Source organism: Peromyscus eremicus, chromosome 17 (assembly GCF_949786415.1).
Source record: "Peromyscus eremicus chromosome 17, PerEre_H2_v1, whole genome shotgun sequence".
In the NCBI taxonomy this organism is placed as follows: domain Eukaryota; kingdom Metazoa; phylum Chordata; class Mammalia; order Rodentia; family Cricetidae; genus Peromyscus; species Peromyscus eremicus.
This window is the reverse complement of record NC_081433.1, coordinates 18,085,629-18,111,242: the sequence shown is the minus strand read 5'-3', so window position 1 is coordinate 18,111,242 and position 25,614 is coordinate 18,085,629. Positions and strand designations below refer to the sequence as shown.

Here is a 25,614-nt window from a genome sequence, read left to right as displayed (position 1 = left end):
AGATGTGTTAAAAAACTGGGCTCCAAAGTGATACAGTGTTCTGAAGTCAGTGATAATGGCTTCACAATTTTGAGTACCCTAAAAACCACTGAATTGTATACTTTAAAGGTGGGCTAAGTATTTCTCTAAAAATTGTGTAAGAATAAAAACATGCAGTCTTAGGAGGTTAAGGTAAAGAAGAATCCATGTTTTCTGTGCTGATTGAGTAAGCAGAATGGAATAATAGGGCATTGGACTTCAATCACATGATCTAGTGATGAGGTATTCAACCTTTTTAAGTACCCAAATTACAGATCAGTTGATGAGGAAAAGGAGTTGATCTTTAAACTGCCGACTGGCTTTTTTTTTTTTTTTTTTTTTAGATTTATTTATTTATTATGTACACAGAGGAGAGTGCCAGCTCTCATTACAGATGGTTGTGAGTAACCATATGGTTGCTGGGAATTGAACTCAGGACCTCTGGAAGAGCAGTCATTGCTCTTAACCTCTGAGCCATCTCTCCAGCCCTGCTGACTGGCTTCTATTGAGTTTGCTTTATTATCAAACTAAAAGTCTGTTTTCTGGGGATAGAGATAAAAAGTTAGGGAAAGACTTGCAAAAAAAAGCTAAAGTTTGGTGTCATGTAGTGAGTTTTAAGGTTTGGTTGGAGTAAAGCTGTGCACATAGTGTATGTTATGGTGCTAGAGTAATTTGAGATAAAACTGGAAATGTACAATGGGCATTTGTTTTTGTTTTTTTTGTTTTTATTTTTGTTTTGTTTTTGGAGACAGGTTTCTCTGTGTAGCTTTTTGAGCCTTTTCCTGGAACTCACTTTGTAGACCAGGCTGGCCTTGAACTCACAGAGATCCACCTGCCTCTGCCTCCCTGTGCTGGAATTAAAGGCGTGCCCCACCAACGCCTGGTGGTACACACCTTTAATCCCAGCACTCTGGGAAGGCAGAGGCAGACGGATCTCTGAGTTCAAGGCCAGCCTGGTCTATAGAGCAAGATCCAGGACAGGCACCATAACTACACAGAGAAACCCTGTCTCAAAAAACAAAACAAAACAAAAAAAGAACACTGGATACTCTTCCAGAGGACCTGGGTTCAAGTCAGCCACCACTTGGCCCCCTTCTGGCCTCTTCAGGCACCAGGCACACACATGATGCATATACATACATGGTGTTTGTAGTATTTCTGTTGCCCCTGCTCTTGGACGGCCACCAGAACTAGACGGTGAAATCCCTGTTGTTGAAGACACCACATACTTTGTTTGCAGGGCAGAGAAATCAAAGTGAGACTGAACTGCAAGCTTTCTCCATGCTGACAGCTTTCATAGTGCCTTGAGTAGCTGTGCAGGCTACCTGAGGGGAAAAAAAATCACGAACAGTCTTCACCAGATAGGGACCCATGCTCATCCACTAACTTACCTGGCCAGATGTGCCCACTTGTGTGATAGTGGCGCGACTGTTAGAGGGTTGACGAAGCACTTTGTATTTGAGTCCCACTTTACAGGAGAGCATTCATGCTTGTTCAAAAGCCTGTGGCTGGGGAGGTCATGAACCCACCCTTACGGGGAAACTGCTACTACTGTTTTGCTAAATGGACAAATTGTGCCCACTGAAGATCTTCCTTCAAATTCTTTGTGCTCACAGATCAGTGCTGTTGTCCGGTTTGGTCAAAGGTTTGCTGTTGTTGGTAGTGGTGGGCTCTGTGTGTTGTAGTGGGTGGTGATTAATGCTGAGATTTATCCCTGGTTAGTGTGCTGGAAAAAAAGTGTCTGTTGAATGCTCAGCCCTAGATGGGTCGTGCATTTTATCTCTTCCAAGGCTCAAAGAACATTATGGAAGTGGGGATGGAAAGAAAATAGAGGAAGGAGAAGGCTGTCATGGGAGCCTGTCTTCTGGTATGGCATGGTCGTTGGCACTGATGAGCTCCCAGCAACTGTGTAAGACCTGCACAAGGTTGGGTTTAGCAGCACTCCATCACAGACAAGAAGAGACTCATGAGGCTCCACCTTTCTGAGGATTTATAGGCCATAAACAGAGGCTAGCAGAGCGTGGCCGACAAGGCACCCCCTTCCAGAGGCGCTATTGACAATCGATAGTTGGGGGTAGGGGTGGTCTTCAGTGGTGTAGCCGCTGTTAAGTCGTCCATGCTTCTGTAAACAACCCTTCATCCAAGCTCATGTGAGCACCTAATTAAATGCGCTTAGAGATCTGAGAGGAAGTTGTTGTGGAGAGTGAGAGCAAGCCTACTGAGGAGTCTCTTGTGATTCTCAGCAGCGCTGAGTGCCTTCTTGAGACTTAGGCTAACAGTGCAAAGCGAAAACAGAAGAGTGTGTGGTCCAGGCGGGCAGGCAACCCATCTCTTGAGGAAGCTTAAGATCAAAGGATAGAAGTTTCCAGACCAGCCTGGCACTCTGTAGAACCCTGTCTCAAAACAATAGCAAATGGCTAGGGATGTACCACGCTGGTAGAATACTTGCCTAGCATCACAAAATTCTGGGTTTAATCCCCAGTGTGGGAAGAAAAAAAGAAACTAAACGAAAAACAAACTGGAGAGCTGCTTGTGTTTTCTCTACACAGTGGATAACTGCATTTCGACAGGGTTTGGGTTTTGTGAGGTGAGTCTATCTGAAGAAGGAAAAGCAAGGGACTGTGGTGTCAGGAAATTCAGTCGGGAAGAGAGGAAATTAGTGTGGGGGATACTGGTAAAAGTGAACCTTGTAGAGTCAGCTAGAAGGCCAGACCCTTGGTGGAGTTTTGAAGATTTAGGCTTAGCTTCACCACCTCTGGGGCAGTCAGCTTCAGCCCATGTCTTCTCATGTCTTTACTCATGAGTTAAAGTCATGGAAGAGAGTGTAGATAAACTATAACTCCAGGTTTAATCCAGCAAAACCAACAAACCACAAAAAGTAACACAAAAATCCTCTTCTTTAAAGGAAATAAAAATGGTTTGTTAGGAGCCAAAGTACACTTGAGCTGTGAGTTCAAAGCAAAGTAACTCACCTTAGTGAATAATAAACATGTCATGTCTTAAACTAGCTGTCAGTACTTTAGAAAGGTGTAAGAATTGGTTTGGAGGATTCTTACAAGAGTATAGTGGCTTACTGCAGCTTATTTGAAGAAGAGCCTGAAAAGATGTTCACAGCTAGACTTACTCTTTCAAATGGTGACTGTTCTATTCGAATTGACGGCACTGAAGTTCTAGGTCATAAGCAGAAAGCTTAGCCATAGGAGAAAGTACTAGAATACAAAGAAACAGATGTACGTCCTTGTAGTTAACTTGAGCAGTAATAGTTCCATGTTCCAATGTTGTTGAGTCAGTATTCTAAAGAGTGACAAATAACTTTGTTGTACTGGTTGAACAGGCTAAATATCTCCTATCTGAAATGTTTGGCACCAGAAGTATTTCAGGTTTCAGATTTTTGAAAGATACCTCATAAACATAATGAGTTATTTTGAAGGCAGGACCTGAATCTAAACATGAAATTCATTATGTACAACTTTTACACAAGGCTTTGAAGGTAACTATACACCATGTTAATGCCTCTGCATTTTGTTTGTTTGTTTTGCTGTGCTGGGAATAGAACCCAGAGCCCAAAATGAGCTTGGTAAGTGCTCTGCCACTGAGGCACTCTCCCTGTCCATTACATGCGTTTTGACTGCAGCTTATCACATGAGGTCAAGTGTGACTTTTTCCTCTTGGGATGTCATATCAAAGCTCAAAATGTCCAAAATTAGAGCAGTTTGGATTTCAGGTTTTCAGTCATATACTCAACATGTGCTGACAGAGGTAGTGACTGGAATTGGGAAAAGGCAAACCACTGCCTGGGGTTTGCTGGTCATCTTGACATAGAATTCCTTTTATTATCATTTCGGTGTGTGGTGTGTAATGCACGAGACCAGCCTTTACCAGCTCTCCAACAGTTGTTTTGTTCTGGGGCTTGTGATATACGGTGTACTTCATCTTTTTAAGTTTAATAATGGTGATAGTGGCTTTATTTTATTTTTCTCCTTTTATAGTGGCTTTATATTAGGGCTCCTTTTTTTGTCTGCTCTTTTTGATCCCCATTATCTTGCCTCTTGTTAGAGGTATCTATTTTGCTATCTAACCATTATTGAGAGTGAATTGGGCCAGGCAGTGGTGGTGCACGCCTTTAATCCCAGCATTCAGGAGGCAGAGGCAGGAGGATCTCTGAGTTCAAGGCCAGCCTGGTCTACAGAAGAGTTTCAGGACAGCCAGGGCTGTTACACAGAGAAACCCTGTCTTGAAAAACAAACATAAACAAAACAAAACACAAAAAAAGAGTGACTTGGGCATGGTAATGCACACCTGTGATTCTGCCTGGGAAGGTAGAGGCAGAAAGATTGCAAGTTTGATGCCAGCCCTGGTGCCAAAGCCAGTCTCAGGCCAGCCTGGCGGACATAGGAAACTGTTTCCAAAGAAAGCATCAACAACAGAAAGAATGCTTCTGAAATTAACTTGTTTTCCCTTTTTCCTTAGGAACAGCCACCATATCCAGGCTATAATTCTAACTACTGGAATTCTGTGCGACCAAGGGCCCCATACCCAAGTGCATATCCTGTGAGACCAGAGTTACAAGGCCAGGTATGGTTGAAAATTGAGATTTGTTTTTTCTGTCTTTTCTATCTTTTTTTTTTTTTTTTAAAGACAGTTTTATGTATCATAAGATGGCCTGAAATTGTATGTAGTTGAGGATCACCTTGAATTTCTTGATTCTTATGGCTTCATCTCCTAAGTACTAGGATTACAGGACCCTGTTACCATACCCAGTTTTATTCATTGTTAGGGATCAAACCCAGAGCTTCATGAATACTAGGTAAGCACTCTGGCAAGCTTCAATTTAAAAAATTATTAGCGTGTATTAAATATATATAATAATGGGTTTCATTTTAACAGTTTCATTTTTTTTAATTTTAAAATTTTTCACTCAATATAGTTTGATCATATTCTTTTCTGTTGCCCAGTTCTTCTCAGCTCTCCCCACCTCCCAATGTACCCAACTTGTTCTTTCTCTCAAATAAAAAACAGGGAAACAAAAAAAGAAAATAAAAACAGATACCAATAAGACCAAAATAAAAAAAAGCAAAAAAAAAAAAAAAAAAAAGAACACAGGAGCCGAGCGGTGGTGGCGCACGCCTTTAATCCCAGCACTTGGGAGGCAGAGGCAGGCAGATCTTTGTGAGTTCAAGGCCAGCCTGGTCTACAGAGCGAGATCCAGGAAAGGCGCAAAGCTACACAGACAAGAAAGAAACACACAAAAAACCAGAACTTCGTGTGGGCCAGTACCCCTGGACATGGGACCTGCCCTGGAGTGTAGTTGACACACCCAGTGTTGCTTGTTGGAGAAAACTGATTTTCCCTTTCTCAGCAGGTACTAACTGCAGAAGGCTTCTTGGTAAAGGATGGTAGTTTGTGTCCACTTGCCCTTTTCTCTGTTGGGATTTTGTCTGGTGTGAAGTTCTGCAGCTCTGGGTTGCTCTGAATTCACGGTACCTTGGTAATAGGTGAATATGCAAGTGATTCTGTAACACCTGTTTTGTTAAATACCATCACCGCAGCCAAGCATCTTGGAAGTGAAGTGTCTCACTTGGTGGCTGGAACCAAATGTGACAATGGTAAAGTAGCTGGTGTGGCAAAAGTTCTGGTGGCTTAGCATGATGCATACAAAGGCCTTCTTCCAGAGGAATGAACACCATTGACTTTGGAAACTCAGAAGCAGTTCAGTTACACAACATTTGTGCTGGAGTGTCTGCCTTGTGAAAGGACCTTTGGCCCAGAGTAGCACCCAAACTTGATATTCCCCAATTTCTGACATCATTGAGATCAAGTCACATGACACATTTATGACACTATGCAGGAAATACTTTATAAACAGTGAAGTGTGATGACAGAAAAATGAAGATGTTTTCTTTTCAGGGAACTTTTTTTATTTATTTATTTTATGTTTTTCCAAGACAGGGTTTCTCTGTGTATCCCTGGTTGTCCTGGAACTCACTCTGTAAACCAGGCTGGCCTTGAACTCAGAAATCCCCTGCCTCTGCCTGTTGGGATTAAAGGCGTGTGCCACCACTGCCTGGCTCTCAGGGAACAACTTTGGAGGCTGCAGCAACAAGTGGAGGTAGTTCCAGTTCAGGAAAGGCACCACGTTCTGTGCCAGCAGGAGTAGGAGCGTGGCTAGACTAGACATTGATTGACTAGACCTAACTGGTGCCAAGGTGGTGGCGTCTGGGGTCCGAGTTTGAAGTTGTCAAATGACTGGCAGGTCAGCTACACGGTGCAGTCGGTGCTTCCATGATGCTCTCCATGCTGGCTTTGTTCCTAACGGCATGCAGGCTGGTCAGACAGGACAAGTAGTAGCACCAGAACTTTATATTGCTGTCGGGATGTCTAGAGCCATCTAGTATTTAGCTGGGATGAAGGACAACAGGTAATTGTAGCTATTAACAAAGACCCAGAAGCGCCGATTTTGCAAATGGCAGATATGGAAGTCGTGGATTTACCTTGTTTTGTTTGTTTGTTTGTTTTTTGAGACAGGGTTTCTCTGTGTAAGTTTTTTTTTTGGCACTTTTCCTGGAACTCACTCTGTAGTCCAGGCTGGCCTTGAACTCACGGAGATCCGCCTGGCTCTGCCTCCCAGTGCCGGTATTAAAGGCGTGGGCCATCACTGCCGGGAGGATTTACTTAAGATGGTTCCTGAGATACTGAAGGAAAAATTAGTCATGATCATGCCTTAAGAAAACTGTCCAGGAGGTGGTGGCCCACGCCTTTAATCCTGGCACTCAGGAGGCAGAGGCAGGTAGATCTCTGAGTTTAAGGCCAGCCTGGTCTACAGAGTAAATTCTAGGACAGGCAGAGCTACACAGAGAAACCCTGTCTTGAAAAACAAAAGAAAGGAGCGGGGGAGGAAAGGATGCAGAAGCAGTGATAAGGAGAACCCCAAGTTCAGCCCCAGCCCAGGCTTCACAGTGATTGCAGAGTAAGACCCTTCACAGACAGACGTATCCGCGAAACTGAGAAGTAGGGAGAGAGTCTAAGTAACTGCTTGTGCCGCTCTAACATGGTTATATGTGGGGAGTGCTCTTCAGCCTTCCCTGTGTCATCTGTACACACCTGAAACAGTTAGTTTCCTAAATGTTTTCATCCGTACTTTAGTATTGTGGGATGTGTGCTGGGTGTGCGTGGGAGTGTGCACAGTGCACTTGTGGAAGTCAGAGACAGCTCTCAGGAGCCTTTTCCCTGGGCTCTAGGGGTTAAACTGCCATCATTAGCCTTGCAAAACAGGCCCTTTCACCCCGTGAGCCCTCTCTGCTGCCCTGTTGCACACTTGTGTGCTTGCCTGTCCTGTGCAGCTTACAGACTCCCTGACAGAACTTCCCCTCAGCCTCTTGAGTGCAGGAATTGTGTATGGGCCTCTGACCACCACACCCAGCTTCTTCTCCCTCCTCCTCTTCCATATTAAACAAAAGTAGAAATAAATGTTCGCTCAGCATCCACAAGTCTCAGCCCTTGACCATATTGTCTTTATCTTTGGAGTATTTTCTTAGAATATTTTGAAGCAAATATCAAATAACATATTTTATTGCTTGTAAGTAAACTTAAATATGTGCATTTAAAAACAATAAAAATGAAAACAAAAAACTACCATATTGTGGTGGTTTAAATGAGACTGTCCCCATAGGCTCTGGCATTTGAACACTTGGTCCCCAATTGGTGGTACTGTTTTCGAGATTTAAGTGGTATCTCACTGGGGAGGACTTCAAGGGTTTAAAGACTTGAGTCACTCTGAGCTTGCTCTTTCTGCTTTGTGCTTATAGTTTAAGATTATGGCTCTCAGCTTACTGCTCCAGCTTCTGTGCCTCCGATCCACCACAGTGGACTCAGCCTCTGGAACCAAAAGCCCACATGAACTCTCCTTCAGTTGCCTTGGTTATAGTGTTTTATCACGGCAATAGAAAAGTGACTGATATACATAGCATGACTAAACTTCACAAGGGAGTGCCAGCCAGATACCTCAGTGGGTAAAGGTACTTGTCATCAAGTCTTATCACCCAGTTCAGTTCCTGGAGTCCACATGCTGGAGGAGACAGCTCTCCTCTGGAGTCATTGTGTGCTGCAGTATATGTGCACATATGACCTCACCACTGTTGCACACACAGTAAAGAAGTAAAGAAGTAGATATCACCAGGCATGGGGGTACACACTTTTTCCTTTAGATTTCTATAAAGTCCCATATGGATTTCAGTGCTAAATAGTGACATGTATTGCCGGGCAGTGGTGGAACACGTCTTTAATTCCAGGACTCAGGAGGCTGAGACAGGCAGATCTCTGTTCAGGCCAGCCTGGTCTAAAGAGCAGGATCCAGGACAGGCTCCAAAGCTACACAGAGATGTAGCTGCAACGCCGGCATTACCGTCACCCATTCACCATGTCCGAGCCAGGGACTGTGGATTAAAAAATAGAGACAAGAGACAGCGGGTCATTCGCCTCAGCAGAATGCCAAATGCCGTTTATTGAAAGAGGGAGGAAACCTTAAATACAGGCTTACAGCACAATGGGGAACCCCAGAGGGCAGAAGTTGCTATTGATGTTTACATTCTTGCATCTAAGCTGTTAACGCCCAATATGCAGGATACACAAACAAGGAACTTCCCTAAAGCATTCAGGAGGGTGGATACCGGCAGGGAATTAGCATAGGGAGGACATCTGGTCAAGGTCGGCAAGCAGGCAAAGGCTTTACTCAATATGGGAGGAGACCAGGGCCCTACACAGAGAAACCTTGTCTCAAAAACAAATTAAAAAAATAGTGGCATGTATCAAGTTTCAGAGATTTTTTTTATCAGTGTAATAAACTTCAAAAAAATCAACATGATTTCATGCATTCAGAGGAGAAATATTCCTGGTTAAGTGCAGCTGGCTTCTGAAAGACCTTCATTTTTTTTAGCTTCATAGTTTAGAAGTGGGGGCTTCTTTCTTCAGTTCGCTGTAATCGCTTCACTTAGTAGACTTTGTATTGTTTTTGGGACCCAGTTTGTTCCAAGGTTCTGGGTTATTCTTCCTGTCTCAGCCGACATCTGGGCTGTACAGTACATACAGTGCTGCTCCAACACCTCCTGCTTCAGTAACTACGGAGAGAGGGATCAAGCTGGGATGCTTCTTGGCTTGCCCGATGATCTAGCTGAGTATGTTTGCCGCAGAGGCTTGTCTCCACTAAGCCAGGAGAACAAGAGCAGGACACAGACACTGAGCAGCTTCTGCAACCTGGCGGAGGCTATGGCACACACCTTTTTTTTTTTTTTTTGGTTTTTCGAGACAGGGTTTCTCTGTGTAGATTTGCGCCTTTCCTGGAACTCACTTGGTAGACCAGGTTGGCCTCGAACTCACAGAGATCCGCCTGGCTCTGCCTCCCGAGTGCTGGGATTAAAGGCGTGCGCCACCACCGCCCGGCTAGGCACACACCTTTAATCCCAATACACAGGAGGCAGAGGCAGAAGGATCTCTGAGTTCAAGGCCATCCCTGTCTATGTAGCAAGTTCCAGGACAGTTAAGCCACATAATGAGACCTGTTTCAAAAAAAGAATTCTTACAAGGAAACGATTCTAAAATTAAACTTACTTTGTTTCCAACAACAAATTGAATAAAATTCAAAGAATAGTCCTTGGCTGGAGAGATGGCTCAGTGGTTAAGAGCACTGGCTGCTCTTGTAGAGGACCCAGGTTCAATTCCCAGCACCCATGTGGCAGCTCACAGCTGTCTGTAACTTCACTGTCTGACACCCTCACATGGCTATAGGCAAAACACCAATGTGCATGAAGTAAACGTAAATAAAATTCCTGAAACTTCCTTAAAAAAAAAAGAAACAAAAAAACGAATAGTTTTTATCTATTTAGTCATTTCATTATACAGGACACACACGAAACATGTTTTATATATATATAATATATATATTTTTCCTGGTTTTCTTAAGACAAGGTCTCTGTAGCTCTGGCTGTCCTAGAACTCACTCTGTAGCCCAGGCTGGCTTTGAACTCACAAAGATCCGCCTGCCTCTGCCTCCGCCTCCTGAGTGCTGGGATTGAAGTTGTGCACCACCACTGCTCAGCTTTAGATTCTATATTTTGTGTAACTAATTTTTTAAAGAGTTCCTTATTTTGCCGGGCGGTGGTGGCTCACCAAGTGAGTTCCAGGAAAGGCGCAAAGCTACACAGAGAAACCCTGTCTCGAAAAACAAAAACAAAAAAATAAAAGAGTTCCTTATTTTTATTTTATAGCTATGGATGCTTTACCTGCTTGTATGTATGTCCACCATATGTATACAGTGCCCATAGAGGCTGGAAGAAGCCATCAGATCCCCTGAAACTGGAGTTACAGCACCATGTGGGTGCTGAAAACTGAACCTGGGTCCTCTGGAAGAGCAGCCAGTGCCTTAACCACTGAGCCATCTCTCCTACCCTGTCTTTTTTGTGTAATTACAAATAATGTACATGAGCTACTTCATACCTGTGACGTTTTTCTAGTTGAATGATTTCCTTGGGAAGCCAAGTTACACACCAAAAAGTCACATGATGTCTTATCAAATCTGTACCTTTTTCAGTCTGAACACCTCAAGGGCTTCTGGGGAAATATTACTTGGCTCTTTAATCTCTTCTTGTCCCTGACACACGCAATCCTTTGAGCAGTTTTATTTTGTTTCTCTTGTTAATTTGTCTTTTGAAACAGGTCCTACTAATATTGGCCAGGCTGTCTATCTTCTGTCTCATATTCCTTCTGCCTCATCCTCCTTAGTGCTGGGATCGCAGGTGTGTGCGCGCGCATACATACATACACACACACACACACACACACACACACAGTGAGGCTCCTCCCTTCCTCAGACAAGGTCTCACTATGTAAACCACTAGCTACAAACATGAAATTCTCCCTGCCACAGCGCTGAGACTGCACCCAGGTGCCAACACAGCCATTTTAGTCACGTGTAGTGAAAATGAAAAGGGTTGGAGACAGCAATGGTTACAAGAAAACCTGATTGTACAATTGTAAAAGCTAACGTGGGGCTGGGGAGATGGCTCAGTGGACAGTGTCTGCCATGCAACCACGATGGCCTGGATTTGGATTCCCAGAGCCACACAGGCTAAATGCAACAGCCATGTCTGTAATCCCTAGCCAGGGGTATAAAACAGGGACTAAAGAGACTGTCAAACAAGTTCACAGACAGGTGAAAGAAAGGACTTACATTCTAGATTGTGATGCTGTGAGAGATGCATGTCTCCTCCACACACACACACACGCACACACGCAGGCACACAGAAAAGAACAGAAAACATTAAAGTAGTAGTTTAAGTTTAGGGCTTCGCTTTAATCTTATTTGGAGCACTAAGCAGAATTCTGGGTATTAGCAATGTAATAGTGTGGGTAGATGATTTAAAACTACAGGGAAAGGAACTGGCACTGTATCTTGGTAACACACTTGTCTGGCATGTACAAGGCCATGGGTTTAGTCCACAGTGCTGTTTAAGGCAACAACCACACTAGTAAGCAGTATACTGAGGAGTTTGTCTGTTGTTGGTGTTATCTGGGAAGCAGGGTGGTTTCATTGTTCAATATGGACTGTAGAATCAGACTTGGGTTCATTTCCTGAACTCATCATAATACTTACAGCAATGTAATCACCATCTGTTGAGCATATTGAGTCATTTAGTTTTGTTATCTCCCTTAATTTTCTCAGTAATCCTGCAAGGTAAGTTTAGGCTCTTCGTGTTTCTGTTAGAGAAACTGAAGCTAAGAGTAATTACAGAGTGAGGGCTATGATTTCTCTCTTTATCCTTTCTTTTATATAGTGTACTTTTTTTCTCATAGAGGTACTTCTTTTTTTCTCTAGCTAGCCCCCCAGGTTTCCTAGAGTTGCCTTCTCTGGATCCGAGTTCTCTCCTAGTAGATGTACTTGTGAATTATATTTGAGAAAGCCTTTGAGAAGGCCATTACTTTGTCACTTCATCATCATCACAGTAGATTCTTCCATTGATGCAATGTAACTTAAAGTCACAGCCTGAGTACATGGCTGTGGTTATAATAGGGAAGAGAAAGAGTGCTTCCTGGACTGCTGAGGTGCTGAGATTTTCATCAGTTACCGGTACCTTTTCTTCCTAAGGTTTCCAAGGTTGGACAGTAAGTGCATTTCAGCTCTTTAACTCATTGTCTTTCTTCCCCTCTGGTCTTCATTTTTTTCAGAGCTTGAATTCTTATACAAATGGAGCATATGGTCCACCATACCCTCCTGGTCCTGGACCAAATACTGCCTCATACTCTGGGGCTTATTATGTACCTGGCTACACTCAAAGCAATTACTCCACGGAAGTTCCAAGCACTTACCGTTCACCTGGTAACAGCCCAACCCCAGTCTCTCGTTGGATATATTCCCAGCAGGACTGTCAGACAGAAGCACCTCCTCTCCGGGGTCAGGTCCCAGGATATCCTGCTTCACAGGTAAGCAGTCTTCTGTCAGGGAAAAAGGTCAACAGTGGAAAGTTAGTTATCTATACAAGTAAGAGTTTAAGAAAACTAGAGCCAGGCATGGTGACATCTTTAATCCCAATAATCATGTGGCAGAGGCAAGCTAATCCCTTGGAGTTTGAGATGATCCAAGGCTACATAGTGTGGCCTTACCTCAAAAACAAAACAAAAAAGAAAACACTGTGGATGTTTAGAGATTTTTCTATGAAGGATTTTGGCCAAAGGTACCTTAATTATATATAGTTCTTTTAAATTCTAAGTTATATTTATTGTTTGTGTACGTAACGGGAGTTGGAGGGATGATACACGCACACAGCCCATGTGTGGAAATCAGAGGACAACTATGTGGAATGTGTTCTCTCTTTTTACCTTCTGTAGGTTCCAGGGATCAAACTAAGGTCACCAGACTTGCACAGCAGTGCCTCTACCCACTGAGCCATCCACCAGCCCTCAATTACAATTTTTTCCTTTCTTTTTGAGACCAGGTCTCAGTATGTATCCCTAGGTGTCTGGAACTTCCTGTACAGACCAAGCTGGCCTCAAACTCACAGCAGTCTGCTTGCCTCTACTTCCTGAGTGCTGGCACTAAAGACATTTGCCACCATACCTGGTTCCTCTCTTGTCCGCCCCCTTCCTTTTATTATTTTTAATAGTGTGTGTGCGTGTGTGTGTGTGTGTGTGTGTGTGTGTGCACATGTGATTGTGTGAATGCAGGTTCTCACGAAGGCCAGAGGTGTGAGAGCCCCTGGAACAGGAGTGACAGGTTTGAGAGCTCCCTGACATGGTGTCTAGGACTTGAACTCGGGGTCCTGTAGAAGAGCAGTGTGTGCTCTTCACCTCTGGCACATTTCTACAGCCCCCAATCAACTTATGTAACACAATAAATCTCTAGTTGTTGTTCAGAACTTTTCCTAACTTAAGCTTTTCCAGTGCCGTCAGGTGGTATATATTAATATGCTAAGAATATGCCATGTTGGACCAGGCGGTGGTGGTGCACACCTTTAATCCCAGCACTTGGTAGGCAGAGACAGAATCTTTGTGAGTTAGAAGCCAGCCTGGTCTACAGAGTGAGTTCCAGGACAGGCAGGACTGCACAGAGAAACCCTGTCTCAAAACACTAAAAAAAACCCTAAAAAAAAATATATGCCATATTTATTTCTGTTTTGAGAATTCTACTGTCTTTGCATTTATAGCATATGGATTCATTTATCTGTAGTGTTTTTGGGAAATACATATACATGCTTTCATCTAGTGGATTTTAGGTCTTAATCCTGAGTTTTTGACCAGCTCTGTTCTTTGTATTTTTCGAGTCCAGGTTTCTCAGGTGTGGAGAATTTTTTGTAATTGATTAATGAGTTACTAGCAGGTCAGGACCTGTCCATGCTATTTTTTATTACATTTAAGGTTTTTTTTGTTTTGTTTTGTTGTTGTTTTGTTTTTTGAAGCAATGACTGACTAAATACTTGCATATTTATTTTTCCCAATCTAGAATCCTGCAATGACCTTGCCCCATTATCCCTATGGAGATGGTAACCGCACTGTGCCACAGTCAGGATCGACTGTCCGACCACAAGATGATGCCTGGGCTTCTGGTGCTTATGGGATGGGGGCCCGTTACCCCTGGCCTTCAGCTGCACCCTCAGTCCCACCTGGGAATCTCTACATGACAGAAAGTGCTTCCGCCTGGCCTGGCAACAGTTCTCCTCAGCCACCTCCTTCACCGCCACCCCAACAACCTAAGGTAGAACACCTTCCACATGCTGTTCTTTTGATCTCTAGGTGATTAAGAGAGTATTAGATGACACGTCTCTGTATTTGCCATTGGTGAATGGAGACTAACTGCAAAGTTGATTACTACCCTACAGCATTAGTGCAGCTTAATTTACGTTTTTGTTTTTTTCTTATAGACGCTATTGCTTGGGGATTGTTTGTTTGTTTTTCTTTTAGATTCTTATCTTTTGTATTTTTTTTTATGTATAGATGTACTGGCTACATATATGTTTATGTACCATGAGTGTGCCTGGTTCCTTTAGAGGCAGATTCCCTGGAACTAGAGTTACAGTTATGAGCTGCCTTGTGGCTACTGATAATCAAATTTGGGTCCTCTGGAAGAACAGCCAGTGCTCTTAACTGCTAGCCATCTCTCCAGTACCATATCTTTTTTAAAAAGACAGAAAAATGCTTATTTTTTACTGTGATACTATCTGAATGTTAAACAGAATCAAGCAATGTATTTTATATCCTCAAATGATATGTGGACAGAAGATGAAAAACTGTAAAGTAGCACAGCACTATCTGGTGTCGTTTACAGAAGCCACAGACAGAAAAGTGTCTGCTTTGGTTTGGGATGAGTTCCTGAGCCTTTTACTATTTAAGGAGGAAAACTAATTATTCAGTCATTGGATGAATTGTGAGGTAGTAAGATTGATTGTGAAGTGTTCACAAAAGTGACTTGCATTGAGGTAGATTCCAGCCATCATATTTAGGAGTTTGGTGCCTTTTACTTGAAAGGGCTTCCCCTTTTTATCTTTTTGTTTTATGTATGTATGTATGTATGTATATATGTATGTATGTATGTATGTTTTTTTGAGGCAAGGTTTCTCTGTGTAGCTTTGCGCCTTTCCTGGATCTCGCTCTGTAGCCCAGGCTGGCCTCGAACTCACAGAGATCTGGATGCCTGGCTCTGCCTCCCGAGTGCTGGGATTAATGGCGTGTGCCACCACTGCCAGGCCCCTTTTTATCTTAACAGTGTTTTTCTTCATGATTAAAGTGGGAGCCAGTTTTATTGGTGGGAGTCTTTTCAAGTACTTTCCTGCTTGGGAAAGATGTGTACTAACATCTCTGATGTTGATGGCCTCCCATTGACACAGCTTTTTCTCCTTCCTGTCTTCCCATTCCCAGGACTCTTCCTACTCCTATAACCAGTCGGGTCAAGGCCTGAGCCGACACGGCTTTCCTTGCAGTGTCCATCAGTATGAGTCTTCGGGAGCAACGAACAATGAGAATTCAGACCTTCTGGATTCTCAAGTCCAATACAGTGCTGAGCCTCAGCTGTATGGTAATGCCACCAGTGACCATCCCAGCAATCCAGTTCAGAGTAATAATCTCCCTGAAGAGTGTTTCACTTCAGATGAAGGCACGCCTCCAAGTATTAAAAAAATCATACATGTGCTGGAGAAGGTCCAGTATCTTGAGCAAGAAGTCGAAGAGTTTGTAGGAAAAAAGACAGACAAAGCATACTGGCTTCTGGAAGAAATGCTGACGAAGGAACTGTTAGAACTGGATTCTGTTGAAACTGGGGGCCAGGACTCTGTCCGTCAGGCCAGGAAAGAGGCCGTCTGTAAGATCCAGGCCATACTGGAGAAATTAGAGAAAAAGGGATTATGAAATAATTTGGAATGAAGGGTAAGCCTGTTACTCATGTGGCCAAAGAACTCTTGGATTTGGTTAGTTACCATCTTTTGAAATGCCTGTTATGACAAGAACAACACATTCCAACTTTGACTTAACCTGAAAGGAAAAGACATGGAAAGCTGGCAGAGGACTGGAAGAGCGCGTTACTGGATTCTGTCGGGTTTCAGATGACTGAACAGAACAGGAAACTGGAGTTACCAGTACTGCCAAGTAGACCCACTGCTTAAGAAATCCATGGGCGTCTCTAGGCTGCTGCTTATCAGCAGGAGGGAAATAGACTTTCCGTAACAGGTTCTCAAAGCATAATCTGAGACAAACAGGCTGTTTTGTAAGCATCCAGACTGTCACATTTTTGTGCATTGTGACTGCATATGCTTCCTGTGTAAATTATAGCTTAGACTCTTGGACTTCGGTTTCGTTCACAAATGTAATACTACTCTACTTCTTGGTACATTTTGTAGTACTATGTTTAATATAATCAAATACCGGCAGCCAGATAGATGGGCAGTTCTGAACAGCCACACCCCTTCCCCACTGGGATAGCCTGCAGTGTGTAGTGGGCTCCTGAAGTCAGTCATTATCTCCTCTTTGTGTAGCATGTTATGTTAGGGTTCTTCCCAATTCTGCTTTTCATAGTCACCGGGAAGGTGAGTTTGGAAATTACATTAACCTAAGAATGACAATGTTTGTGGACATTGGACTTCTTTGCTTTTTTGTTGTATTTGGATAAAGATCCACTTTTACAATTGCTTTTTTAAGAAAAATATCTTTGGCTATTGCTGCTTCTAGAGAGCCTTATGATAGAAATCTGAAACCTAAATGCCACAGTTAGTATAAATAGCGACTGCAAAAAAGCAACAAATACAATGATTTAATAGTACCATTCTCCATTTAATAGTTTCTGTGGGGCAGGTTTGAGCTCAGTGTATAGCTGATAGAAGGAAAAGGAGATTTACGCTCAGGGAATGCGTCAGACATAGCTAAAGTAGGAAATTCATGGTTTTTTAGATTTAAATTTGGTCTTTACTTCATAGAATAAATTACATAAAATTGCCTGTTTCATAAGAAAGATGTTATTTATTATTAATAACAGGGGCCTTTCTTGGTTATCCATGTATGTTATTATACAGAGACAGGTAAATAATTTACCTTTTAAATCTAAAGTGAGGTCTAGCGTACAGTATCTGCTTTTGCAACAAAAGCAGTTTCGTAGTAAAATATCAAAGTGATACTTGTTTTCTAGACTAGCGGGCCTGTGTATTAGTAATAGTAACCTACAGCCATCCGTTCTACTCACATAGAGCCAAACCAATGCCAACATATGATGAGTAGAAAGGTAGTAAAAATACTACATGGAGGCTGGGCATGTGGCAGAGTTAGTAGAGTGTTTGCCTCGCATCCATGAAGTCCTGGGTTATATCCTCAATGTTGCATAAACCAAGCATAGTGGTATATACCAGTCCCAGCACTTGGGAGGTTGAGGCCGGAAGATTGCAAGTTTAAGATCATCTTCAGCTATATAATGAATTTAAGGCCACCCTGAGCCACAGGAGATCCTGTCTCAAAAAACTAAAAGGATAAGTGATTCAAGATGTCATGATTTTATCCAAGAGTCTTGTTTTTAAAAGATTGTATTTGGCTGGGTTTGGTGGTATACACTTTTAATCCAGGCAGAGGCAGGTAGATCTCTTGAGTGCAAGATCAACCTGGTCTACAGAGAGTTCCTGACCAGCCAGGGGTACATAGTGAGACACACACTAACTATCTATCTATCTATCTATCTATCTATCTATCTATCTATCTATCTATCTATCTATCTATTTATCTATCTATCTATCTATCTATTTACCTACCTACCTACCTAACTACCTACCTACCTAACTACCTATCTATGGGATGTGTGTGTTTTATATCTACAAGTTTTATTTTTGAAAGAGAATTTCATCTCAGATTGGCCTTAAACTTTGTATGTACCCCAGGACAACCTAGAAGTTCTGATCCTCCTGTCTCACCTTCTATAACAGGTGTGTGCCTGGTTTCTGTGGTGCTGAGGATCAGACTCAGGGCTGTGTATACTGGCAAGCACTGTACTGAGCTACAGCTGTAGCCCTGATTCTCTTATTTTTGGCCTAATATAGAAATGTTTTTAAAGGGTTTCTAAGATTGGCATGGTGACACACACCTGTAACCCCAGCATTTAGAAGCAGGCAATGACTCTCTGATTTTGAGGCCACCTTGGTCTACATAGTGAGTGCCAGACTAGCCAGGAGTGAGACCTAACCACCCTTCAAAGAAGTTTTCTATAAAATATGACAATTATACTTAAAAGTTTAAGAGGAGAAACCTTAAAACTGTGTTGCCAGCAAGACAGTGACAGATTCAGAAGAACACATTTTTGCTTAACTGTGCTGCCCAAGATGCCAATTTCTGTACATTCTTCAATTTTACATATTGTACACGTTATGCACACATGTACATATATGTGTATATATATATCTTAAGTTATTTTTTGAACTATTAACATGGTTTTAAACTTACAGAAGAGTCGTAAAAACAGTAGGGTTCCTGTGTACCCTCCTCCATCTATCCCCTTGTTTTGACATCTTCCCTAACTAAAACAGTTGTCAAAATTAAGAGTTAATCTTTTATAGTGCTCTTAATATTAGCTAAAGTAGCAAGCTAAAAGTCGCTATCTTATTAATCTTTTTATTATTAGCATCCTCTCAACCGTTCCAGATCCCATTTTGCATTTAGTTGTCCCGTCTCGGTAGTCTGTCACTCTGTGACGCTGTATCATAAGGATAGCCGGTGTTGTCGTGCATTGCCGGTGTGGTTCACTGAGCACTCTGCTGAGGTGGTGTCTCCTAGGATTCTCTACCGTGAGCTTACCCCGCTTTCCTTTGTAATGACTGAGTATTTGCTAGAGATATTTTGAGACTATGCAAATGTCCTGTTTCTGCTTAGAGTTTGCCTCTCCTATCTCCTGGCAGGTCTTGCTTGTGGCATTTACTACTGTGGTGTTCAAATGGTGATTTTTCTATTTCTTTCATTTCCTCTATATTTAATAATTGGAATTCTTCTGGAAGGAAGAACTGTGGTTTCTGGATTTATATTTTTAATTTTATCAAGATATTCAGGATAGGTACGAACTCAGAACTTAAAAGATATAAATCATGTTAATTGATTCCAAATGGCCAGTATCAAAGAACAAAGCAATGTTGGTGACCTGTCTTTGAAAATATAATGAATTTAAGAATGAAAGTAGTACTTATATGATTTGTAAAATTTGTCTGGCTTTTGACTTAAAATTGATTTGAAACTGAAACAATTTTCTTTTGAAATTTTACATCTAGACTTTTTTAAAGTGTCTAAATTTATATTACTTTGGGGATCATTTTTGTCCAATCTTGAATAAAATTACCTACACCTGGCATGATAAACAGCTGTTCTCTAACACGTTTGTTCAGGTAAAAATCCCAGTGTAAACATTTAACCAACCAGCCCCAGTGAAGTGTCTGGAGCCAGGTTCTGTGTGTCTCTGCCCATCAGTGTGTGCTTATTTTAAATGCTTCTAAAGAATGAGGTTTGTAAAAACAAAAAGCACCAACAGTAAAAGGAATGGGGTTTGAAAACAGTGCTTTAGTTAGTTGACATAAATAATAACTTTTAAGTTAACCAGGTTTTTTTTTTTAGGTTGAAGGGTATAGATTAAATTGTCCATCAAGAAAAGCCTTGAAGGTAGATAGTTGATAAGAGCTTTCTTTTCTTTTTCATCTTTTTGTTGTTGTTTTTTCGGTTGGTTGGTTGGTTGTTTTCAGAGACAGGGTTTCTCTGTGTAGCCCTGGCTATCCTGGAACTCACTCTGTAGATAAGGATGGCCTCAAACTCACTGAGATCTGCCTCATCTTTGAATTTTTTATCTCTCTTTAACTGTTGTGAGTTTCGGGCTAGTGAAATGGCTCAGCAGGTAAAGGTACTTGCCACCAAACCCGAGGACCTGAGCTGAATCCCCAGGGTCCACATGGGGAGAAACCTGACTCAATAGTTTCCCTCCGACTTCCACGTGCATACCATAGCATGCCCTCCCCACCTTCAAAAATAAGTATCTTTAAAAAATTAAATTCTGAGTCAAATCTTTGAAAAACAGCATTCTCCTAGTCCCACCCTATTCTCCACAGGCAACCACTTAATTTTGTTAGATTTATTATTTTATGTGTTTGTTTCACCTGCATGTGTGTATGTTCTATGTGTGTGTCTGTTGCTCTTAGAGGCCAGAAGAGGGCATCAGATCCTATGGAACTAGAGTTACAGTTGTGAGCCATCATGTGAGTGCTGGGAATTGAACCCAGGTCTTCTGTAAGAACAAAAAAGTGCTTAGCTAACTCTATAGCCCAAAGCTACCTCTTTCCAATATAAAATATACTTTTAACATATCTCTGATTTTGTTTTGCTTTTCGAGACAGGGTTTCTCTGTGTAGCTCTGGCTGTCCTGGAACTCACTCTGTAGACCAGACTGGCCTCGAACTCACAGATAACCGCCTACCTCTGTCTCCCGAGTGCTGGGATTAAAGGTGTGCACCACTGCACATGTCAAATCTCTGATTTTTAAATAACACACAATTGTGTTTTTCTTCTCTCTTAATCTTGGAGTCCTGTCGTTCTGAGTCAGCACAGATGGGCTGTGAACTTGCTCTGTAGCTTTGGAATGGACTCTCCCTGCCTCAGCCCTCCTGTTTTTCCTTCATGCAATGATGATAATCAGTTCTTTTTCTGCTCCTTCCACGTCTTGGTCTGTTTCTCCCCAACGTCTGAATATGGTTGCGTAGTTACTTCTTCGTGAATACTAACAGAGCTCAGCCCTGTGGTGAGTGGTGGTTTCCTCAATTCCTTGTTTTCCCTGGAATCGTTTACCTGGTTTACTTGGCTGCTTATGTCCTCAATGATGTGCTTGACCTCTAAAGTCCCTTTTCGAGATCTGTACAGTATGTCATTAATTTTAGACTCCTGAGGAGTCTGCTGGAGCCTTCCTTACATACATGGAGAATTCCCTTTGCCTCTTGTTTTCCTATAATTTTTTTTTAATCTTTCTTTCTTAGCTTATTTCAGGAGATGTATTTTCGGTAGCTTCCTGGGAAAGGGTACATGGAAAATGTTTAACTTTAGACCTTGCATAATTTAAAATGTCAGTTCTACCACACATTAGACTGAGAGTTTATTAGGTGAATATAAATAGTAGGAAATGATTATTTTAAGAACTACAGCCTGGTGGAGGTGGCGCACACCTTTAGTCCTGGCACCAGGAGGCAGAGGCAGGTAGAGCTCTGAGTTTGAGGCCAGCCTAGCCTACCAAGTAAGTTCCAGGATAGTTAGAGCTACACAGAAAAACCCTGTCTTGAAAAACATACAGACAAAAAAGAACTATAAATTATTCTGTTGTCTCCAGAGTTTAGTTTCTAGAATTGCTTTTGAGAAGTGTATACTTATACCGCTGTGGCCATCTGTATAAGACTCATTTTCGGCCGGGCGGTGGTGGCGCACGCCTTTAATCCCAGCACTTGGGAGGCAGAGCCAGGCGGATCTCTGTGAGTTCGAGGCCAGCCTGGTCTCCAAAGCGAGTTCCAGGAAAGGCGCAAAGCTACACAGAGAAACCCTGTCTCGAAAAAAAAAAAAAAAAAAAAAAAGACTCATTTTCGGAGAGAGGGCAGCTTTGAATGTAGCCTAGGCTAACTTCAAACTCAGTATGTGGCCAGTGATAGCCTTGAACTTAGTTTTCCCACCTCTACGTCTCAAGTGCTAGGGCTATAGGTTTATGTGACTATTCCTGTGTTTCGTTTTTAACACAGTGCTGAGGAACAACCCCAGTGCCTCATGCATTCAAGTCAAGCATTCTACCAGTTGAGCTACACCCTTAGCCCAACAAGACCCAGTTTTTATTTCCAGATGCACGTAAGATTTTTGTTTTGTTTGGGACAGGTTTTCTCTGTGTAGCTTTGAAGTCTGTCCTGAAACTCGCTCTGGAGACCAGGCTGGCCTCGAACTCACAGAGATCCATCTTCCTCTACCTCCCGCGTGCTGAGATTAAAGGTGTACGCCACCCTGTTGGGCTTCAGCGGGGTTTTTGATAGCAACAATGGTGCAAGCTGTCAGCAGCAGCTTTCCCCAGGTCTGTGGTGATGCATTATTATGAAGATAGTTCTTAAACTCTAAGACTGGAACTTTTGATGACCCTCACAGCCAGATTTAATATACCTCGAGTTTACTTAAAACTGCTATTCTACTGTGCACTCAACCTATTTGTTTAATCTTCCTGTAAGAGGATGATGCAACAACCAGCCTTACTTGCCGTGGGTTTTCATGTAACCTAAGCAAATGCATGGCTTTTGTAACTTTAAGTTAGGTACTCTTCCATGCCCCTGGCCCACACAGTAATGCGTATGTGTTTGTAGGTGTGTTAGGACCATCATTTGCTGGAAATAGCAAATAGGCTGAACGTAGTTTTATACAATGAATATCTACCCTAAGTGCTGGAAGCAGCATTGAGGTAAACTGTGTGTGTTATCTGGGTTAGCTAGGTCCACTGGGAGTCAGTGATTTCATCCCTTGTTACTCTGTTTCTATGAAGTATCTTTCATTCCTTCCCTATGTGACGCTTTCCGTGTTGTTCAATGAGAGAGAACAAACCCTTCGTTATACACGCACCAGGGAAAGACAAGAGTCACAAGACAATATTCAGGCAGGCACAAATTCAGATTCATGCACAGATAGAATAACAAGACAGAGCGAAGGAGAGAATTCAAATCTGGCTTGCTCTTGGTTAGATGACACCGGAAGTGCTTTAATATCTGTCTTTAATATGACACCAACACATGGTTAGTGGCTCTGAGTGTTGGAGAATATTATTTTAAGGTATGTTACTTTTGTTTATCTCTTTGAAGCTGTGTTACTGTGCCTGTCTAAAACACTTGATGGTCTAATAAAGAGCTGAATAGCCAATAGTGAGGCAGGAGAGAGAAATAGGTGAGGCTGGCATGCAGAGAGGAGAAATAGAAGAAATCTGGGAGAGAAAAAAAAAAAAGAAGTAGCCAGAGAAGGAGGACGACCCAGGGGCCAGCCACAAAGTAAGCCACGGAGTAAGATTTATACACATAAGAATGGGAAAAGCCCGGAGGCAAAAGGGTGATGGGGTAACTTAAGATAAGAAAAGCTGGCAAGAAACAAGCCAAGCTAAGGCTGGGCATTCATAATTAAGATTAAGCCTCTGTGATTTATTTAGGAACTGGGTGGCACGCCCCCCCAAAAAGCAAAAAAAAACATTTTGGAGCCACGTGGGGTGCCACAATGTTTTTCTTTTTTGGGGAGCCCACTGGGTGGCTGGCTCCTGAAGACCTCCTCCTTCTCTGGCTACTTCTTTTCTCCTCACCGATTTCTCCCTCTATCCTTTTTGCCCGCCTATCCTTTCTCCTGACTCACTATGGCCGTTCAGCTCTTTATTAGACCATCAGGTGTTTTAGACAGGCACAGTAACACAGCTTCACAGAGTTAAACAAATGCAACATAAACAAGAGTAACACACCTTAAAATAATATTCCCCAACATCTGAGTTTGTTATTAATGTGGTCAAACTGATATAGATGCCATCATGTATCCTTTTGTAGATGTACTGTTTTATCTGAAGTAAAGATTGCCACTTAAGTGGGTTCCTCTTGCAAGGAATTTGAGGACCTCCTCCTCCATTTGCAGGATATCAAGGGCTCCAGACATCATATGGAGATTTCCATTTAAGATACAACATGAATCAAGAACAAAGCTCATGCACCTCCCTGTTCTCTTTCAAACTCATGGCCTTTCTCTTTCATCAGTTCCTATTGCATGCATATATGTATTTGTATATACAAATATATTCCTAACTATAACTATCGAATCCATATAACGTTACTTGTATGTATGCTTTTGGGGTTGGCCATGTGACATTGGACAGGCAACTGGTGTCTCTTCCTTAGAGAGGGATCACCTCTCCCACTCCCAGCTTTCTTCTGTTAGCTGTGATTCTTTGTGGGCTCAGGCCTCGGGGGCTTTTCCCTGAACAGTCTGGCACCATATGCAGTTTTAAGAAGTAATAGAGATAGCTCAGTGGTTAATCGCAAGTTCAAATCCCAGAACCCACGCCAGGCTAATCACAATCACTCCAGTTCCAGAGCATCCATGCACCCTGAGGGCACCCAATGTCACACACACACACACACACACACACACACACACACACACACACAGTGACTAGTAAACAATCCCGGGGCTGGAGAGATGGCTATGTGGTTAAGAGTGCATACTGTTCTTGTAGAGGACCTGAGTTTGGTTCTCAGCACTCACAATCAGGCAGCTCACAACTTCCTGTAACTCTAGGTCCATAGGACCCAACACCTATTCTGGACACCAAGAACACTGTGTTCATGTGCACATTCCCCCACACACACATATACACATAAAAACATAAAAACTTTTGCTGGGCAGTGGTGGTGCACGCTTTTAATCCCAGCACTCGGAAGGCAGAGGCAGGTGTTCAAGGCCAGTCTGGTCTACAGCGTGAGTTCCAGGACAGTCAGCGCTACACAGAGAAACCTTTTCTTGAAACAAACAAAAAAACAACAACAAAAATCTCTTTAATGATATAGAGATTTCATGTAGCCTTTACCCAGTTTCCCTGGTGGCAACAGGGGACTTTGCTGCAACTGGCTTGGAACTCACTGTAGACTAGGCTGGCCTCAAACTTGCAGTGATCCTCCTTCCTCCAGAGTGCTAGGACTGAAGTTAGACTCCATTCACTATTCCTGGCCACATTTTGCCCATTTTCTAACTGGATTTATTAATAAACTGTGATAATACAGAGAGTTCCAATATACACCTCACCCAATTCCACTGTATTAACACCTTTATTGAACATTTTTCTAAGGGCCATCCTTGGTTTTTACCTGAAAATCTTTTTTTTTTTTTTTTTTAATTTCAAGATTCCATGCAGTGTATCATATTCCATTTACCCATCATGTCTCCTTAGGTTATCTTACTAAGTTCTCTGGCTTCATTTGTTTTTGATGACCCTGACAGTTGGAGAACCACTATCATGTGCTTCATAGATTGGCTTTCCATTAGTATTTGATATGTTTCTCCTAAAAGGCACAGAGGTGGCTTGCCCTTCTCATCAGTCTCACCTGTCTGTCTGTCTGCCTGCTCATCTATCTATACTATGTCTAATATTAAATATATATATAGTAGGTAGTATATATACTATCAACATGATAGTGTAGATATTGACCACCTTAATTAATGGCTAGAATAATATCTATCATATTTCTTCCCTGTAAAGGTATCCTTTAAAAATTTTCTCTTCATCTTATAAATGCACCCAACTTACCTTATAAACCCATTCTAAGTTGAAAATTTCATAAGTCAAGATGTACTGAGGGCCAATGAGATGGCTCAGCAGGTTAAAGGGGGGCTTGCTGCTAAGCCTGACACCCGAGTTCAATTCTCAGCATCCACATGAAGGCGTGTCTTGTTTCTTTCCTATCGCTGTGATAAGACACCATGACCAAGGCATCTTATAGAAGAGTTTATTGGGGCTTACAGTGTCAGAGGGTGAGTCCATGACCTTCTTGGCAGGGAGCATGGCCGCAGGCAGGCAGGCAGGCA

The 25,614-nt window shown here is 42.4% G+C and overlaps 1 protein-coding gene, 1 long non-coding RNA gene and 1 pseudogene across 2 annotated transcripts in view; 2 read left to right on the top strand and 1 right to left on the bottom strand.

The window, feature by feature from the left end:
- Bag4 (BAG cochaperone 4) overlaps window positions 1–16,011 on the top strand; it is an 18,107-nt gene extending 2,096 nt beyond the window's left edge. Inside the window, exons 2-5 of the mRNA XM_059245071.1 lie at window positions 4,489–4,593; window positions 12,235–12,489; window positions 14,006–14,257; window positions 15,418–16,011. Coding sequence (XP_059101054.1) covers window positions 4,489–4,593; window positions 12,235–12,489; window positions 14,006–14,257; window positions 15,418–15,903 — 1,098 coding nt within the window. The 3' untranslated portion in view covers window positions 15,904–16,011. The remainder of the gene's footprint in view (window positions 1–4,488; window positions 4,594–12,234; window positions 12,490–14,005; window positions 14,258–15,417) is intronic.
- Window positions 5,507–7,961, top strand: LOC131894667 (electron transfer flavoprotein subunit alpha, mitochondrial-like; annotated as a pseudogene).
- LOC131894758 (uncharacterized) lies at window positions 8,974–25,614 on the bottom strand. The gene is made up of 4 exons (XR_009375000.1): window positions 25,550–25,614; window positions 12,376–12,498; window positions 9,466–9,569; window positions 8,974–9,290 (listed from the first exon to the last, which is right to left on the bottom strand). It is a non-coding gene; the product is annotated as an uncharacterized LOC131894758 (long non-coding RNA).